Source organism: Glycine max, chromosome 20 (genome assembly GCF_000004515.6).
Source record: "Glycine max cultivar Williams 82 chromosome 20, Glycine_max_v4.0, whole genome shotgun sequence".
In the NCBI taxonomy this organism is placed as follows: domain Eukaryota; kingdom Viridiplantae; phylum Streptophyta; class Magnoliopsida; order Fabales; family Fabaceae; genus Glycine; species Glycine max.
Window position 1 is genome coordinate 42996335 of NC_038256.2, and position 19729 is coordinate 43016063.

Consider the following 19729-nt stretch of genomic DNA (forward strand, 5'->3'; position numbering starts at 1 on the left):
GTTGGACCAACATAACACATAAATGTTTTCATGATATAATCTAGTTAAATATTATAGTTCTTTAATTTGAAATGCCTTCAATTCTCGATATTGTTTGGCAATGTTTTTGGCACATAGCAATGTTAATTAACTATATACAGCTATTGTTTGAAGGATGTTAGAAACAAAAATATTCTTAACTTGTTTACACTTTGTCTTTATTCGGTAAAATTTTATAATAATTCCATCAAATAACTTCGCGCCAATGAGACTCATGATATTTTACCTGGTAATAAAAGTAATATTTAAAAATATTAAACATATTGTAGATATTGAATATTAAAAATACCTAAATTATATACTTATTTTGAGGATAGTTTCCCATTACTTTAAAGGGGATGCTTTACAGATATCTGATATGTACGCAAGTTCATAAAACTTAAAAAGTGGTGATTTAAGAGCCTTAAGTCTTGTGGTAAATTTATTTGGAGAATTGGACACGACTTAACTTTGCCCCAAAATTTAATAACATGACTTACATTTCTTATCATTTCCCTCCTCATACTAAATCATAGATCTCTTCAGTTATGATATTTCTTCTTAGGAAAAGAGTAGTTGTTGCTAGATCAACTAAGTGTGTGCTTGAATAGCTTCTAAAATCATAATAGACCATAATGAGATAGATCAACCTTGATTTTGATTAAATTTTGCAGATTGTTTATAAAATCAATTATGATGCATAAAAATCATGATAAAGTTGAAGCAAATATGAATAACTTCCATTAAATCAATTCGACAATCCAAACACACAGTAAGTGAATTATAATCAATTGAGAAGAGGGGAAATGGGGAAAAATAATTCGCACAAGTGTTGAGACTGTTGTTAATGACAAAAACTGCTCATATTTTGGAGGAAGTCATCATCACGTAACATCTTTAGGCCACTTAAATATGTGAAAACGATTGGAAAATTGGAACTGCTTTGAAGCCCCTATTGTTTATAATGCTTTCCAAAAGTATCTTGAATTTTGGAGATGAGACTTGAAGAAAGAGCAAATATTGGAGGCCATAATTTATGAAATGGTACTCTGATTAACAACTGAGTTAATTATTAACTTCAATCGTTCGCGCACGCGTGTGTTAAGGCATAACCTGACTTAATTTTTCTGATATTTACCCTCCATATTACATTATATATAAAATGACGTAATTTTTCTAACATTTGCCGTCCATAATCCAAATTACATTTATATGCATAAGATTTCTATATATATATAAGCTAAATTGATGGAGCAAAAAGAGGAATCCTCCCCAAAAAAAGTAATACTCTATGGTAGACATTTTGGCCAGAGAAAACAATGAATCCTCTACCAGAAGAGTGGAAGAGATAACAATCTCAGAACTAGCAATAATTATGTTGTAGAAGGAGAGTAATAACGCATGCAATGGGTCATTCTCATTCACTAACACAACTCGGCCAATGTTAATCATCATGAAGCCATTAATTGAGTTGACTAAAGCCAGAAGCACTAATATTACCAAACAATTTGGAAAGCTACAGGTGGTTATAGGAATATCAGAAAGAGAACAACTATGGAAGAGAAATCTACTGTTATGCATCCAGAAGCACAAAATTGATCATGGCCCTTTTCTTCCTGTACCCTATTAAAATCAACCTGCACCCCTTTTATTTAAAATTTACAAAAGTTATTGGTGAAGATATCCAATGATTTCCGAAAGTTCACTAACACTTAACTAACATTTCTAGTTTGGTAAAAGCACATTGTCCCCCCCACCCAAAGGTTCATTAAGAATCACTGCTTCATACAAAGCCATCATCAACAATACAGTGCAAATCACATTTTTTGATATTTATCTCCTTAAAAAACTACCCTGCTTTTTAAATTTTAATATCTCAAGTAGAAACTAACAGTTCCACAGACAATACTACGAACTACAATACAAAACAATATGGTAAAACCAGCTTTGCTGAGTAGCAAATAAGACACATGGCAAAACAAAGAGACACAGAGAGAGAGAGAGAACACATACATGCAAACAGCACTCCCTTTGTTACCAGCTCCATCATATTCTCAACCTGCAATTCTACAATACAATTGCACACAAATTTAATTGATATAAAAACCTAAGTAAACAGACACCTCAAGAAAACAAAATCAGGGTCCAAGTAAAGGAGTAGAATATAGATAGCCAAAAAAATCTAAAAGAAATCAACAACCCTGCACCTTAGACTAGAATATCATCAAAGCACGCTTATACCCCCACCTCATTGTTCAACTTCAAAACTCATCGCTATCAGCAATCAAAAACACATAAAATTGTGCAAAATCATAAGATGTATAGTTCAGTGAAAGGAACAAATATTAGTCTCACTCTCATAAGTTGCGTATAGAAATCATAAAAGATAAATTGAGTGATAACAAGAGTAGTATTTAAATAGTAAACAAAATACAACTTACAATGTTAAATATTTTTGTTTATGACTTAATTTTTTGTTCCAATTAAAACCAACATTACCACAAATAATTGTCAACAGAGACCATATCAGAAATAGTGAAATTACTGCAAAGGATTGACCAAATGCTAATTTCATGCCATACCTAGAGGTGGCCATCTAAGTGCTATGTTAGCTACTTAACGTGCCAAATTTACACTTGCATTAAAATGGTCAGAACATAACTCAGGGACTAACTTTCTCAACAGATTTATCTTTCAGGAACATCATTGGGTTTAGAAAGTCCAGAGACTAATGTGAAATTGGTGGAATTTTTAGGGACAAAAGTAGTGTTTTACTAGAGCCAACATCACTTCAGCTGCAAACATGCTAATTTGGTGCTTCAAGTAGTTTCAAAGTAACCCAATTAGACTTGCTATGCAATGCTTGGTTAATGGTCTGCTAAAACAAACTAAAGTTGAGATTTGCCTATCTCATCATTAGTATCAGCAGAAGCCTTCTATCAAACAACTTTACTCATGATACAACTCTGAGTAAAGTAAAGGCAATAGACCTACTCATGATACAACTCTGAGTAAAGTAAATACAAAAGTCTACACAATTCAAACATACCACCAAAATTTACACGATGAATAAAAAAATCAAACCCGAATTTTACACCATAAAATACAAATTCCAGGCTGAATTCAGTAATTCCATCTAGGGTGTACACCAACTGAATTAGGGTAATTACAGGTTCAAGGTCAACCTTATAGGGTTTATATAACCAACTTTTGAAGATAATGAATAAAGAATTTATCTAGAGGCAACCACACTTTCCAATACCCTAATTTTGCAGATGATAAATAGAGTTCATCAGACAGGCAACCATTTTTACAATTACAGGTTCAAGGTCAAACTTATACATACCCAAATTTTGCATATGATGTAAAGAATTCATCTCATAAAGGCAACCCACACTTTTCTGATTTCAAGGTCAGGGTACAGAATCATTCTTATAGGATAAATAAACATTAGTTCATACAAGTTTGTATCCTGTAAGATTTTCTATACAATTTGTCTTAGATCTTTGATACATGGAATTAGAACATTAGTCTATGAAACGTGATGAATTACTCGTAAATTTATTTTGAAGCGTAAGTTGAAAAAGTAGAGGTAGGATTTGTAAATGCAAATGTACCCCAACCACATTCTAAATCATACTCTTTTTTCCTCTATCAAATCATGCTAATGCAAACTTCAATAAGTAAAACCATGAGCTTTGACCTTTCTGCTTTCACGCAAAACTTATAGGGAAACGTTTTTTGAGCAAAAGTGGGCAATAAAAAGCTGTCTCATTTGACTTTGTGATGTATATACAAAAAGGTAAAAGTAAGTGAGTTATAAACAGTTGAGTAGGGTGTCACATATGATGCCCAAACAGGACAGATCTCCATGAGTAATCAAGAAAAGTAATCAAGAACTATGGGAATAATAAATAGATAAATAAATGAGAAATGAGTAAGAGGATTTACTTGTTAAAGTTGAGTTTACACTCAATTTCTTCCTTTTGGTCACCTAGCTCAAGCTTGAATACAACTATTTGCATCTTATATAAAGAATAGGTTGCAGTATACACTGCTGCCTAGAGGCTTTCAGCTTCTCGATGACCCCTGCAAGACAGAACACCAGTTTCTTTTTCAAAATATTGCAAAGAACTATGACAGAAATGTGCAAAGTCCATCCTTTGCAAGACCAAAACCAGAGATGGTGAATGATAGTTCTGCCATTGAAAAAAATGGCAATTTCATATTGTGAGTATTAAGGAGCATGTCATGTCATCCTTAATTGATACAGGAAATGAATCAGGTTCAAAAGTGTTGCTAAAACAGTCTTGAACCTTGTCCAATGACAACTACTCACCTAACTTTCCTCTACCCTGCTATCAGGGGGAACATTTAAAACTGAAGCATAATAAAACAGACAAGTATGATCTGAATTTCCACAAATTCAAGCCCAACCAATTTTCCTGGGGTTTATTTTTTATTTTGTGTCTTCAAACAATTAAAAGCAAAAAGAAAGGAGAAGAGGTGAGAGATACAAACCTCCTTTATTTTTTATTAAAGACAAAAACCTTGTCAAGAAAGCCTTTGAAAGCATATTTTCTTTTACAGAAGCAAGCCTAAGCAGCAAGATTCCCTTGAACTGCAAAGCACATATAAAATGAGTGAAATGTATAAGGTTAGGATGAAAAAGAAGAGAATAGGGAGCTGGTAACAAAGGGAGTGCTGTTTGCATGTATGTGTTCTCTCTCTCAATACAATTGCAAACTCCTCAATATCCCTTAGCAACATAAGGTAACAAAGAAAAGAATACAATAACAGAAAGAAACATAAGAGTGAATAAATTATAGTATACAGTTGACAGAGAATACAATGGCAAACATACCCACCTCCCCCCAAAACCTCACCTATTTATAATCCCCAAACAGTCTTGTTCTACAATCTCCAATACTTCTATAAAGCCCAAAATAGGTAAAGACCCAATGTTCCATGATATTTACCTACAAAAGGACAAAATCTAACTATAGGAACAAAAAATAAAAGAAAAGAAACAAAATCAAAAAAAAAAAAGAAGAAAAGAAACAAAATCTAACATTCACAAAGATAAAATACACAATCAATGTTGTTAACCTCTTCATTGCAGTGCAAATGGAGAAGCAAAACAGATCCAAAAAGAATAAGGATGCCTATTTCTAACTTAAAGTTAGTTACTGTAGGATCTCTAAAGCACATAAGTTACTCCCATTAACTAGGTGCCCTTAAAATATCTGTATATGAGATTACTAAAAATGTCTTAGTATGTATTCCTCATTTATTACTCTATTGAGAAGTCATCACATAAAATAAAATAAAAACAAAATAGTGCATCAAACCAGATAAGCAAGAAACTAAAGCTAACCTCTTTAGCATTTGGGTTAGCAATCTCTTTTGGGACTGAATGATATCCCTTCAATCACAATAAACAAATAAGTTAGTTTGCCATCTCATGGACTAAAACTACCACCACCCACCCTGATCCAAAAAGTTAGAGCCTTTGAATAGCAGGAAGAGAAAGAAGGAATAGAATGAAATACTAAAAATGAAAGAAAAGTACTTGAACCAAAATTAGCTCCACACCTTGGCAGATGTGCTAAGGTAGAAACAAAACAACACACTCAGATCTGCCATGGAGCAAGAAACAGTGTCAACCTCGGATACCAGTTTTATTTACCAGCTAGGCACTTCCCTCTAAGCCACCGCAAGCATCATCACATCAAACCAAACATTTAATTCTTAGTTTTAAAATCTAATATCTATTTCAAAAAAATGCAACTTTCCCCAAAAATTCGTTTCATTACAAGTAACGCTTAAAAATATACATCAAGTACGCATATCGCAAGAACCTTTGCACCGTAGCAAAAACTGAAGAGAACAGAAAGCATAAAACAAAACGTACAATTGCACAAAGTAATCCAACAGACAGCAGTCCGTCCGGCTACCAGCTCTATCACATACCTAACCTGCAATACTATAATGCAATTCCTGCAATTCTATAATACAACTGCACACAAGCATATAAACATATATACATAGATACGCTCCATTTAAAAAACAAAAAAATAGTCAAGAATTGGTTGCCACCAGATTTACAAAACACAATCCACTCTACTAAATAAACTATGACAACAACAGTTTTCGGTAAATTGGATCGCAGCCATCACGATGATGCAGCAGAACGTTAACTAGCAAAACTCAAACTTCAAATTACACATTCACATTAAAACGTACTAAAACCATTAAAAACGTTGAGAATCCGGCTAATGATTAAAAGGGGATAGACTAAGAAACCCAATATAGACCGATTGAAAGACCCAAAAAAAAGAAGAAAAATACGGTAATTAAAGAAAATAAATATAAAATTCAATTTCTCCCAAAAATATGCCGTTCCGTTACACCGCAAAGATTGAAAATATACATCTAATAAACCCTAAATTCTCAGAAACCCACTCATTAGCTAGTGAACTTTGTGACAGCCTTGGTGCCTTCGGAGACAGCGTGCTTGGCGAGCTCGCCGGGGAGAACAAGACGAACGGCGGTCTGGATCTCGCGAGAGGTGATGGTAGGCTTCTTGTTGTAGCGCGCGAGCCTGGAAGATTCCTGAGCGAGCTTCTCGAAGATGTCGTTGATGAAGCTGTTCATGATCCCCATGGCTTTGCTGGAGATCCCGATGTCAGGGTGCACTTGCTTCAGCACCTTGAATATGTAGATCTTGTACGTCTCCACGCTCTTCTTGTTTCTCTTCTTCTTCTTCTTCTCGCCCGAGGCGGGTTCCTTTGGGATCTTCTTCTCGGCTTTTGTTTTCTCCGCCGGAGCCTTCTCCGCGGGCTTCTTCTCCGCCGGTTTCTTCTCTCCCTTGGCCATGGATTGGGGAAAGAGTGAAGAGAATGCGAATTCGAGTGTTTGGAGAGTAGAAATGCTGAAAAACGAAGATGGTTGATTTGAGTGTAGCGGTGAGGCGCGGTTTAAATAGGAATTGTTGGTGGAAGCTGATTGTTTGGGTTTACGGTGCGCGGATTGATGACCTGGCAGATTGGGTTTCGGTTTGGAGGGAGATTTTCGAATCTCGGCTTTCGCGTTTTCCTTATACTGTTTGGCGGGGGCGTTTGAATTTTGGAGTTTAGGATTGGCCTGCATGTTTAGGAACACAATTTTAATTTGGGAGTTGCTAATCGCACAGCCATGTAGGTGCTTTTTAGCATTGTTCTCAAAATGTCTTTTTTTTTTTAAGAAATACAAAACGGAATTATGATTTTGTTACATATTTTTTCGATAAAAAAATTATACAATAAAAACATATATCCATTGTGCATTTTTTGGGATGAAAAAATTGTACCATGAAATTTAATTATGTATTCTTGTTAATCGATTGATAAGTGTATTAATTTTTTCAAATAATAAATAAAATGGAAAGACTAAATATCATATCTATAAAAAATTTCTTGTATTTCAATGACAAATATTCAGCTTATAAACAATTTATAATTGGAGTAATATGAATTTTAGCTGTTCATTCATGTCATCAAGTAAATTATAACAATTTTTTCTAACTTAAGTACGAATGCTAGAAATAAATAGAGTTTTGAGATGAAATAAATACCAAGTTGAATATGTTGGAGAGTATTTGACTGAACTCTTTTTTGACGTGATTATAGAAGTTTTTCTCTATTTAACATTATCCTAATATTCCTTGCACCTTCAAATTTACTCTAACTGTAATTCCTCATATGAAAGAGCCAAATCCTCCTAATTTCATTCTTAATTCCTCAACAAATTCAGTCTAAGTGAGCCGCATTACGAATTAAATGCAAACTATACTAGATTACTTCGCACTATTCCTATAAATGAAGAATTCTAGCTACTCTACCAAGTTCTAAGGACTAAAAGTATTTTACAACACTTAAATCCTAACAAAACATATAAATGGATGATCAAGCCACAAATATGAAAAATAACCACAGATAGAATCAGGGAACAATAGCAAATAATATTAAATAGATAGTTAGAGTTTTTACATCAAGAATGCTCAGTGAAAAACTCTCTGACAATGAAGTGTTTAGCTCTCAATTAGCATGGAGAGCTCAATATAATGACTAAAAATAAGGTAGAAATGCAATGGTGAAGTAAAAATAAGGAGAAAGTAGCTTGTTTGTCTTCCATCAACCTTGGTGCTCTGTTTTCTTCTCAACCACGTTGCATGTGTCATTTCATTTTCCCTTTTCTTCCAGCTTTAAAGACTTTTTGGGTTTTTCAAATTGCGAATGTGCGTTCAACGAACAATGTCTCGTTAAGCGATAATTAGTGATTGGACGCTGAATGGATGTGGACAAGCTAGCTGCGCGCTAAGCGCAATGCTCTCTGACTTTGCATTCTCTGGGGTTCTTCTTTGCACTGGGCGAACTCTCTTCCTCGCTAAGGGGGTTCACCTTGCTTAGCTAATCTGGCTCGTTGAGCGAGCTCTTCAGCATGCACTTCCAAATCTTCCTTTCTTGAACTTGAAAATTCAAATGGTAACAATATCAATCATTAAGATGAAGTTTCCACTATGTAAAGCTCACACGAAATCAGTTATTTACAAATCTTACACAAGAAATCATAAAATTAGAGGCACGTTGCTACTTTTCATCTACTTTTTTTATGCATTTTGTGCTATTGAATAACAATTATAAATTTTTTGAAAGTGAAAAAAAATATACAACAAAATCATGATTTTATCATTCAATTTCATCCCCCCAAATGACACGATAGAATCATAAATCTGTTGGGCAATTTTTTAACCCCCAAAAAATACACAACATAAGTACGTTTTTATTGTGTAGTTTTTTATTCTATAAAAATACACAATGAAAGTAAGAATTCACTATACTCCTCAACCCATAACACAACACAATAGAAACATACTTCTATTGTGTAAAAAAATAAAATAATTATCATGTTAAATTTTTAGTTTTTTTAATTGAATTTAAGTTTTAAATGTTAATGTGATTTTATGTAAATTGTTCATCCATGTTAATTAGATATAATTTTTTTTACTTGTATTTGTAAAAAAAAATAGTACATTCCTATGTGTTATATTTTTTATATAAAACTTATTCTAATAAATTTACATATAGGAATCATTATACAAAAGATAACTAAAAATTGCTTTAAAAATGAATAATTATTTAATTGAGAAGACAATAAACAAAAAATAAATAATATTTGCCTAAAACATGTTTTGAGATATTAGACTGCTACACAAAAAAATAGGGAAATATTTCAATAATTGTTGTATAAACTTCTCCTCACCCTCTCCTAACAAATGCTCATCCACTTTAATATGGATAATAGGGTTGTGGGTCCAATTCAAAGAAAATTTTTGCTTACTTACCACATTAATAAAAAGGTTAGGATGACTAACTCCCCTTTCACTTGAAAAATTCTATGCTTCAAAGCTCCATAGCTCTCTCTCTATGAAGGCACAAATCAAAGACTTTCTTAAATGATTGTTCAGAGAAATCTAATCAACCTTTCCCATGTTTTTCACAACTAATGAAAAAAAAAACACATTTAAGGAGGACTCTTGTTTTAAACCTTCACACAACACTTTAAAAGGTCACACAAACACCTAACTATTAAGATGAAGTTACGTGGGAGCAATATTTAAGGTCCACAAGATGAAATATTGGGATTCTTGGAACAAAAACTTCACTCATAATTTAGGGATAATGTATTATACATATGTGTGAAACCTTCACTCTTAGTCGAAGGGATTCTGACGTAAAACATTTTGAATAATGAATCATTAATAAAATTTGAATATTACATTTTTTAGTCATGAATTTTAATACATTAATTTTCAAAATCTATTCATGAATTTATTAATATTTTTCCTATCTATTGATTTTTAATATCTTTCTGAATGTTTAATAACAATTTTTTTTTCTGATAAGGTTCTAATTTTTTTTTGGTAAGTTGGATAAAATATTCGAATAAAATTATTCCAGTGAAATTAATATCTTTCTAAATGTTTAAATATTTGAATAATTTTTTTTTTGGGTAAGGGGAATCAAACTGTTTTAGTCAAATAAGACAATTTTTGTTAAAATAGCTAATCTGATGAATTATTTTTCAAACATACCTTAAATGATAAATAATTAATAATTAAAAAATGATAGCTACAGTCTAACCATAGGCAACAAGGTAACGCTGTAATAGGGTGTGGGGTGTGAAGAAATAATAATATTCTTATGCGCGGTGAATCTTGAATAAAAACAAATGCGAAACGAGAGTAAGAGAGAGAGAGACACCGACTTACACTCATAACACGCACATTGACACATCACACGCACGCACACGCAACGCAGAGAGAGAGAGACAAAGGTCACGTTGGATATGTAGCAGAACTGCTTCATCTTCTCTTCTCTCCGCTTCCACCACCACTCACTCACTCACTCCACTCACTCCACTCCCTCACAATTCACAATCCTCACGTTGCCTCATTCACATGAAGCTCCTCTTGCGCTCCGTGTTTTCGCTCTCTCTCTGAATCACTCATCCTTATAATAAATAAATTCTCTCTCGAAGAAGAAGAAGGAGAAAGAGGTTTTCATTGTTCTTGTTGTTGTAGAAGAAGAAGAAGCTCAAGAATGGAGTCGACGGAATCTTCATACGTCTCTTCTCCCGAGGGACCAAGGAAGCACGCTGCATCGCCTCCTCCGAAACCGCCTTCGCTAGGTATATCTGATCCGATCCGATCTGTTTTCTCTCTCCTTCGTTTCGCTTAAACTCGCTCTCTCCTTCGCACAGTAATGTAGGTTAGGGGACTGTATGTCGGTGACGCTATTCCGCGGTCAACGCCTTTCATTCCCAACCCTAATTCTTAACACTGGAGCTTCAATGCTGTTTCTCGCTAGATTTAGATTCATTTTCTTTTCCTGTTATGAAAATAATAAAGTAGGAGTGTTATTCTGTCCTGTTTCGTGTGTGGATGTGATTTTTCGTGGTTTACGCTGTTTATTTGAAGTTCTGCTGTAATTGAATGATTGCAATTTATTATGATTTCGGAGTGAAGTAATTGTGCCGGCTTTATTCTTTTCTTCGGTTTTTTAATTTTTGTAGATACCAAGCAACGCAGAGGGAATACTTTTTTAAGACTGTTACTTTCCTGCTTAGTAAAATATGTATGAAATATGTGTATACTCTGCATCTGTTCTGTTTTGTAGGTACAAAAGTATATTCACTGAAAAATTACCTTTGCCTATAAAAAAATGTATATTCACAGAAAAAATATAATGGTTTGACTTTTAAAATGCTTATGTGAATTTATGTAATTAAAATTGTTCCAACAAGTGAAACTTCAATGCTAGACTGATTTTTGTTTTTTTACTCTCATTTTCTAATATTTGAATTTTAAACTTTTTCCTAATTGCGTCTATTATACTTTGATTTGTAATTATATAAAAGTTTTAACTTAATTCTTTGTTATTAATTTTGTGTTTGCTTCTATCAGATTCTGAGGAGAAGCCAACATATATTAGGTTTCTAGTATCAAACTCTGCTGCTGGTTCGGTTATTGGAAAGGGCGGTTCAACTATCACTGATTTTCAGTCACAATCCGGAGCACGAATCCAGTTGTCACGTAATCATGAATTCTTTCCTGGAACTACTGATAGGATTATCATGGTATCTGGTGCAATAAATGAAATACAAAGGGCTGTAGAACTTATCCTTTCTAAGTTGCTCAGTGAGGTAATCTCTATGATGTTGATTTGATTAGTTATTGGAAGAACAGATGTCTTACATGCTTCTGAACTTAATTTGCTACCTGATTAGCTTCATAGTGAGGATGACAATGATGCTGAGCCAAAGACAAAAGTGAGACTCGTTGTTCCTAATGGTTCATGTGGTGGAATAATTGGCAAGGGAGGTGTTACCATTAGGTATCATTACTCTTCTTTTTCAAGTTGTATGGCCTACGTGTTTTCCATGTTTATGAATTATGTAATGATATAAGTAGTCTTTGATGCTTGTTTTTTTCAATTTCTGTTCTGGTATGTCTTGACTTCAAGGGGTTATATTTCCTGTATGGATGCTGGTTCTTTTGTGCCTGAGCTTTTATTTCCACTTGCTGCCCCCACCTGCTAAAAAAAGAGTGCAATTGGCTATTGTTTGGTCAACTATTGTTGTCATTGCCAGGATCCTTTCTCTATGATTTAATGTTCTTCATAATTATAGATGGAGATAAAAACCTTAGCTTATACGTTTTTTGCCATTGAACAGGTCATTCATTGAAGATTCTCAGGCTGGCATTAAGATATCTCCTCAAGATAATAATTACTATGGACAGAATGATAGGCTAGTGATGCTGACAGGAACTTTTGATGAACAGATGCGTGCAATTGAATTAATTGTTTCAAAGTTAGCTGAAGATCCTCATTATGCACAGTCCATGAATTCTCCGTTTTCATATCCTGGTTAGTGTCATTTGTTCATACAATGGAATATCTGTTATCCATTTGTTGATTTTGCTAGTGTGTTATGTACTCCATTTGTCCCTAATTATAAGATCCTTTTCAGAAATTTGTTTGTCCCTTTTTATAAGACCATTTTCTAATTTTTAGATGCATTAATTATTTTTTTCCCTACATATCCTTACTTAATTATGCTCTCTCCAAACATTAATGAGAAGCAATTAAGTGGATAGAGAGATAAGAAAAGAGTAATTTTGAAATGATAGTGCAAATAATTGATAAATTTAATGTGATTAACTAAATTAACTACTTTCTTAAGGGTCATGAATTTGTTGAAAGAGTCTTATAATTAGGAAAGGAAGGAGTATATTTATTTTGGAGCACCTAATATGGAAGATGGAAGTAATTGCCATTGGTAAAATTACTCATATATCCCCCATCATTTGTGTTTTCTTTATGTGTGGATCTCTACAATTATAGTCTTCTTCATTGTAGGGAGAGAGTAAATGGGGGCATTACTTGAATTAGTATATCATCTTCACTTATTGTTAGTTTAGTTTGTTTATGTTTATGAACACTTCACCTTTTTGCTTTCTTTTCAATGAGAAGTACCCATCTGTCTTTCTACTTTATTATTTAGTTAGAGGATAGTTATGATGGGAAAATGTTCCCTGTACAATTTTGAATATCACATTATTTTAAACTACAACATTTGAAGATTCTAACATAATACATTTGTTATACCTATTGATGTTACTAAGATAGTAAGATTTATAAGAAAAAATGTAAAAGATTAAGTATATGTTACGTGTATGTTTATTTAAGAGTTCCGAAACCTGACTGGTGCTGGCTGGTTCAACCTGTAACTGGTCACCTACCCAGCTTGGTGATCTGGTCAGGTTATATAATTATAAACCTTTAAATCTTCATTCAAATTGTTGAAAAAGCTGTGAATTAGTTGTGAATTGAATGGGCTGTTTGAACTATTAGCGGCTCAAACAGTTTGGGTGGTGAACAGTAACTATTCATCTCTCGTCTCCACCTCAATTTATTAGAAAGAGAAGAAAATTTAATAGGACAAGATCTATGTTTGAGATCAAATTCATGTTTTTGAATTTGAATGATTGTGAATTAGGCTTTAATCTAGTATTTAGCGACAAGAATACTGTCTAATTTACTTGAATTATATGTTCCAGGAAGCATGTACCTTGCTTCACTTAATGCACAAACTAACTTTGCTCCTTGCAGCTTGGATCTGCACAACCTTGATTTGGAAGCCATCATTTTCAAATTTAATTCATAAATTTTCTTGGTATCATCATTATTCATATTCACTGCAATACTGCTTATGAAACTCATTTTTTCATATAAATGTTTTGGCTATAAAAAGGATATTTTTGTTTCTTATCACGATTTTTAGCTTTATTCTCTGTCCTGATCATAGTTATTAGTATCGAATGAATCGTATAATTCATATCCCCATTCGAAAAAAAAAACCATGTCTAGCGATACAAATTGTAGCATGACTTGTTTTAAGCTTGAATCGGTCTCCGTATCGCATGAATCGCTTTTGTATTGGGTGATTTGTGATTCTGAAGCTGTCCCGCACGATCCAAACATGCGACTCGCAATAACAATCTGGGTTGGATTTGCAGGATCCGTCTCAGGAAAAAAGCATTTCAGATAATTTTTTTGCAAATTTTTTTTCTGGAAAAAGAAGGAAACTACTGTTTTCAGTTTTGCATGTGTGCTCAAACTAAAATTTCAAATCTTAAATTTTATTTTCAATTCTCAATTGTCTATTTTTTCCCTTATATTCAAACGTGAGGCTCTGTTATTATGCTTCAACCAATTTCATAGTGTGAAGAAAAGTGCGACTGTGCAAGTCACTGTGCTGCTTGACCGCTTATGCTTTTTGTAATTTTTAATTGACTTTTGGCTTCTTGTGGTGGTTACTTTTTCTTGTGGTCCCAAGAGTCTATTTCTTGTAACATATAATTTTTTCCCTCATTATCTTTTTGTCAGCTTTATGGCTTCCAATATTTTAACTTCTCATCACTTATTTGTTAAGTTCTTTTTTGAGGTACAAGACTTATTTCTTCCCATTGGTTTTACTTTTGTAGGGGTTGAACACTTTGGGCAGTTACTATTTTTTGTTCTTTTTGATTTATGACTTGAATATATCATATATTAGGTTATATATATATATATATATATATATATATATATATATTTTTTTTTTTTCTTCTTTTTTTTTGCATTTGTCACTGATGTTTTTCTAAAAATGTCATATTTTATTGATCATATGTATCTTACGATTCATAATACGATTTGATTCATGATTTGTAAAATAGCTTTTCTGATTCACAATTTGAATTTCGATTCTATAACCATGGTTCTGATAATGTGAGTTGGTTTCCTAATTGATTTTCTGTGAGGAACAGTTTGAAAAGAAATCATATTTCCTATATTTTTCCTAACATTGCTTGTAATATTGAGACAAGTTCTTCCCTTGTGTTGTTTTCCCCATACTTTCTTCTAGTGAATTGGGCTTGTAAAGGAGAGAATTGGTAACTTTGCTAGTGTGGTTCAAGCATTGTTCATCTTATACTGTAGATCTTCTTCATATATTGTCTCTTGATCTTGAAGTGTGGTTAATGCATAGGTACACTCAGTTCTGAAATTTAATTTAATAAAAAATTATAAATATTGAGAGTTGCATGCATATCTGGTCACTCTAACCTGGTCAGACTCTTTGATATCATGTAAGGATCAATTGTTCAATTCAACCTAAGTGCTTAACCTGTTGGATTGAGGCTCAATTCTGGTTTATCTCTCTAACAATGATATTTATTGAAATAAAGCAGCAATATACAACCATGGATGTCTCTATCAAAACAACAGTAGAGAGTATACTTAAAATATGCTAATTTTTGTAGTTATGCTCGTTTTTTATGGCAGTGAAAATGAATTTAATATGCTGTGCTTTGTATAAGTAGTTATGTTTTGTGATGAATAATTATTGGTGAGTTTGATGATAATTAAAATTTATTTATCATACACTTTAGGTGTTTACTTCTCGGGTTATCAAGGTGTTCCATACACATACGTGCTTCCATCTGTTGCACCACCGGCATACAATGCAGTGAATTACAGACCCAATGGTACTGCTGGAGGAAAGCTCCAGAACAGCAAGGTTCTTGTATTTCCATTGATTTAATCTTGTTTGAAGTTTTTCATATTGAAAGTTGCCAAGTTTTCAGACACACACGTATGGAAGATTTTAAATTATTTTCTTTTTGTTTCTAATCCCCACAAATATCACTTTCTTCTTTTAATCCCTGATGACATGACACTTTTATTAACGAGGCACTCGATGATATAACATTTTTTTTGTTGAAAAAAAAATCCTTTTTATGGATAATGTCATCATTCCGGCTGTCAGCCACAACAGCTTTTTCTCAGTGGATAATGCTTACATCTCAAATTCCAGGGACCAAAATAAAACAAAAAAATTGTAGAGACAAAAAGCAAAAATAGGAATATTTGCAGGGATTAGAAGCATATTTAAGCCTTTGCACAAAGACTCCAGTGTTGCTATCCTAAATCTTTTTTTCCATGGTACTTAATAATCCTTTTAACTTTCATACTTGAAGAGTTGATGCTCAAGTGCTTGTAATTTGTGTAGTTATGTTGTGCAGTTAAAAACTTAAAATGACTAAACTGAACATGCACTCATTTCAAATCAAATATGGAGTAGTGATTTTCTAGTCAGTGTTTTAAATTCTGGATAGCAGTGCGTAGCGGCCGACCCCAAAAACGTGATAGTGGTTGCGAGATAGCTGCTATTTTGAATCTTTTTATATAGTCTATATAATGTATATGTATATAATATAATATATTATATACATATAAATTCTCCAAAGTGATAGAAGTTGCTCAAAATAGTGACATCCACAGTTAACAATAAAAAGTCATGGTGTCTTAAAAAAACATACAAATAAATACCAACAAAAGTCATACAGGTTTCTTTGATAGGAATCATCAATCATTATATTATAAATCCTAGTCTTTATCATTTTTACTAGTATTACAGCTTTATATTTCTTTTTTGGAAATTGAAATCCCAAAAATAGCCCCCCTCCCCCCAAAATAGAACAATAAAGAAGTGGAGAGCCAAGGACTGATCCAATGGCAACAATATAGGTTTTGGGTTTATATCAACCCACCACAGAAGCACAATAAGGTGGAGGATCTTTGATAATCCTCAGTTGCAAACATGGTGCAGTAGTTCAGTTTGCTGTAAAACCTTGAGAGTTGAGATCTTTTCAGTATAACTAGAGGCTCCAATGCTCTGTTTCATGGCCAAAAATGCCTCAGTAAACAGAGCAACAGAGAAGAATGGAGATATTCACAAATTTGTGTTTGACCTGAGAGGATTGGAAGTTAATTTTGGGTTGCAATGGTCTGGTAGGCTTGGAAATCCTGCTTCAAACAACTAGAACACAAAAGGGACTTTATTTCAACTGCCATAAGTTGTTCACCTTTAGGACTAGGTGAATGTTGGGGGCTGGGGGGGTTATTGTTAGTTCAGTTAGAAATTAGTCAAAGAAATAAAGGGGTTATGTTAGAAAGAAAGGGAATGGGCCTGCAACTAATTATGCCCATTAAGGGTGGGTTTATGTTAGCCGACCAATAGCTGTGTATAAATAGGAAGAGGGGTTGTGACGGTTTTATCATGTAATTTGTGAGAGGATTGGATCCTTTGGGCATTGGGATGTGCAGACCCTCAAAGTTCTGCAGTGTGTGCTCTTCTGTAAATTGGGGGTTTCTTCTCTATTCTTTCTAGTAAAGAGACCAATTTCTATCATTGTGTGTAAAATCTTACAAATAATTTATCAAAAAAATTACAAATATATGGAAATATTAATTTATACGAGTCTTGAAAATGAGAAGTGGATAACAATATTAGAATCTCCTAAAAGAACGTAAAATGTTCGTCAAATAGAAAAAATAATGTCTATAATCAATAGTGAATTTAGTGAATGAGAAAACTACTTGTCTTTTTCCCGTTTAAATCCTTGCATCCTTATGTGGTGATTTGCTTTATTAGATTGAACTTACTTATATTCTGTTCTTTGCCAGGAGGAGCGGAGTAACTCATTGACCATGGGTGTTGCAGATGAGCATATCGGATTGGTTGTTGGTCGTGGTGGAAGGAATATTATGGAAATTAGTCAGGTTTGCTATTCCTAACGGTATTCCTTGGTATATTGTGATTACTCATACAATAAACTAACTTGAATGACTTCTGCCTTTTCAGGTTAGTGGGGCAAGGATAAAGATATCAGATAGAGGTGATTACATATCTGGAACAACCGACAGGTAGGAATTTGTTCACTAATTTTTTTTGCTTGCTTCATACCCCCAGTACAACAAAAATCATTAAGCAAATGATTTGACATAATATCTTTGACCGTAAATGTTTTATACGTGTTTCTGTTTTCTTATTACAGGAAAGTTACCATAACAGGATCCCAGAGAGCAATACGTACAGCTGAATCTATGATATTGCAGAAGGTTGCTTATGCTACTGAGAGGGGGGTGATGGAGTAGTTTGCTGCTGCACTGTCTGCTGTTAGATGCTTAGTGAATCTGCTTGCTAATTGCTTATACATTTGCTGAATTTTGGGATTTGTTTACATAAATTATCATCACTTGTTATACCTTTGGAGATCTTTATTGTAGCGGGAGAGGGCAGGGTTTTTTTTTCTTGAATTCAGAGCGGTCTTGTAGAAATTCTTCTCAAACCCCGTCAACAGACAAGTTCGATTGGAAAGTGCATTTGCACATTTCCAAAATGTAGTATTTAGAACTAAATTTTTTTTTTTTTTTTTTTTTTTTTTTTTTTTTTTTTGTAATTCAACAGGTGCTAATGTCATATATGATCTGTATCCTCAATCACTAGCCTGAGATAGGATATGAAAATGGTTGTGATAGCAATTGAGAATCAAGAATTCACTTGTGAGTTGTCAGAACCTAATGCCCGAGTTGTGTTTCTAGATTTTCATAGACTAACATGATGACGACTTACAGGCCACTATAGAATCTTTCAATAGCAGTTTCTGGCTCTTAGATGCACTTCTTAGCGAAATAATTTTGTTCCTTTCAAACGGCGTTCAACAGTGTCAAGGTTTACAACAGGTTGTGCTGAATGTTTTATCTGCTTGTTTGCATGTGTATAGTTTTCATCCAAGTGCTCTGATAAAATCATCATACGTCTTTTCTTAAAATAAAACTCTTAGCATTGCATAAAAACGTAGTTGATGAAACTTAGAAGTTTCCAGCTGTTTATCTTTAATTCTTTATCATATCATATAATTATTTTCTTTTTGTGGTACCCATACAGTCTACTAGCTGTTTAAGTGGTGTGTGGTCCTATAAAAAATGGTCGCTTTGTTAGTCTTCCCGTCTGAGAAGCGGAACCTGATTTGGTTACGTCTGGATTGACATCTGCTAGTCCACTTGTGCATAGTGGTTCTGGGCCACCTAACTAGCTTTCCGATGTCTCAAAGGAACTTTTGTCTATTTAGTAAGTATTGCAAAACAATGATTAAGGGCCTATTTGTTACTTTATTCTTTTTTTTTTCTTACAGATTTGTTTATTCCTTTTGGAAACAGATTTCAGTTTTTAAATTAAAAATAAAAATTTAACTAGTCAATTTAAAAAAACTATTTTCTATTTTTATTCTTTGTAGATGTTTTGGATTTTGACGTTGTTTTTTGTTCTGGTCATTTTTTTGTTCTTTCTTTATATTTTAAATTCATAATTGTATGATGTTTTAATATGAGAATAATTATTGGGTCTTTATTTTTTTTTTTTGGGGGGGGGGGGGGGGGGGGGTGATCATTAATACATAGTATGTGCTAATGTTTTTTCTAAAAAAAAATTCACAGTAGGATTAATGTCTATTAATTTTTTTAGTAAAAGGTTTTGCAAAAAAAAGAATGACATGTTTTGCAAGATTGGAGTAAAACGGGAATTTCATTAATGCTTAATTTATTTTTACTTATCTTACCGCTTTAATTTAAATATTTTATCTCTTTTTTTACCTTCTTTCATCTGTAATCACACTTTTCACTTTCTTTCATCTTTATTTATTTCTCACACTTTTATTTTTTTTCATTTATGTTTATCAAACACAATAATAAATAGAGTATTAAAAGAGAAAAAAGAGAAATAT

The 19729-nt window shown here is 33.2% G+C and overlaps 2 protein-coding genes across 2 annotated transcripts; one reads left to right on the forward strand and one right to left on the reverse strand.

The window, feature by feature from the left end:
• Window positions 1-6183: 6183 nt before the first annotated feature.
• On the reverse strand, window positions 6184-6971 carry LOC100806140 (probable histone H2B.3). The gene has a single exon (NM_001359112.2). It carries the CDS (start codon window positions 6895-6897, stop codon window positions 6487-6489), a length of 411 nt encoding a protein of 136 aa, NP_001346041.1. The 5' UTR covers window positions 6898-6971; the 3' UTR covers window positions 6184-6486.
• Window positions 6972-10311: 3340 nt separating this feature from the next.
• LOC100806669 (protein BTR1) lies at window positions 10312-18365 on the forward strand. Its single transcript, XM_003556252.5, has 8 exons — window positions 10312-10749; window positions 11525-11763; window positions 11848-11954; window positions 12295-12488; window positions 15554-15681; window positions 17631-17726; window positions 17809-17870; window positions 18002-18365. The coding sequence occupies exons 1-8, from the start codon at window positions 10662-10664 to the stop codon at window positions 18099-18101; spliced, it is 1014 nt and encodes a 337-aa protein (XP_003556300.1). The 5' UTR covers window positions 10312-10661; the 3' UTR covers window positions 18102-18365.
• The last annotated feature ends 1364 nt before the right edge of the window (window positions 18366-19729 follow it).

Bases quoted from the DNA above. Each gene is read 5' to 3' on its own strand.
- LOC100806140 (NM_001359112.2), bottom strand. From the start codon at position 6,897: ATGGCCAAGGGAGAGAAGAAACCGGCGGAGAAGAAGCCCGCGGAGAAG.
- LOC100806669 (XM_003556252.5), top strand. From the start codon at position 10,662: ATGGAGTCGACGGAATCTTCATACGTCTCTTCTCCCGAGGGACCAAGG. The intron at 11,955-12,294 runs GTATCATTACTC...GCCATTGAACAG, and splicing joins AAGGGAGGTGTTACCATTAG to GTCATTCATTGAAGATTCTC. The intron at 12,489-15,553 runs GTTAGTGTCATT...CATACACTTTAG, and splicing joins TTCTCCGTTTTCATATCCTG to GTGTTTACTTCTCGGGTTAT.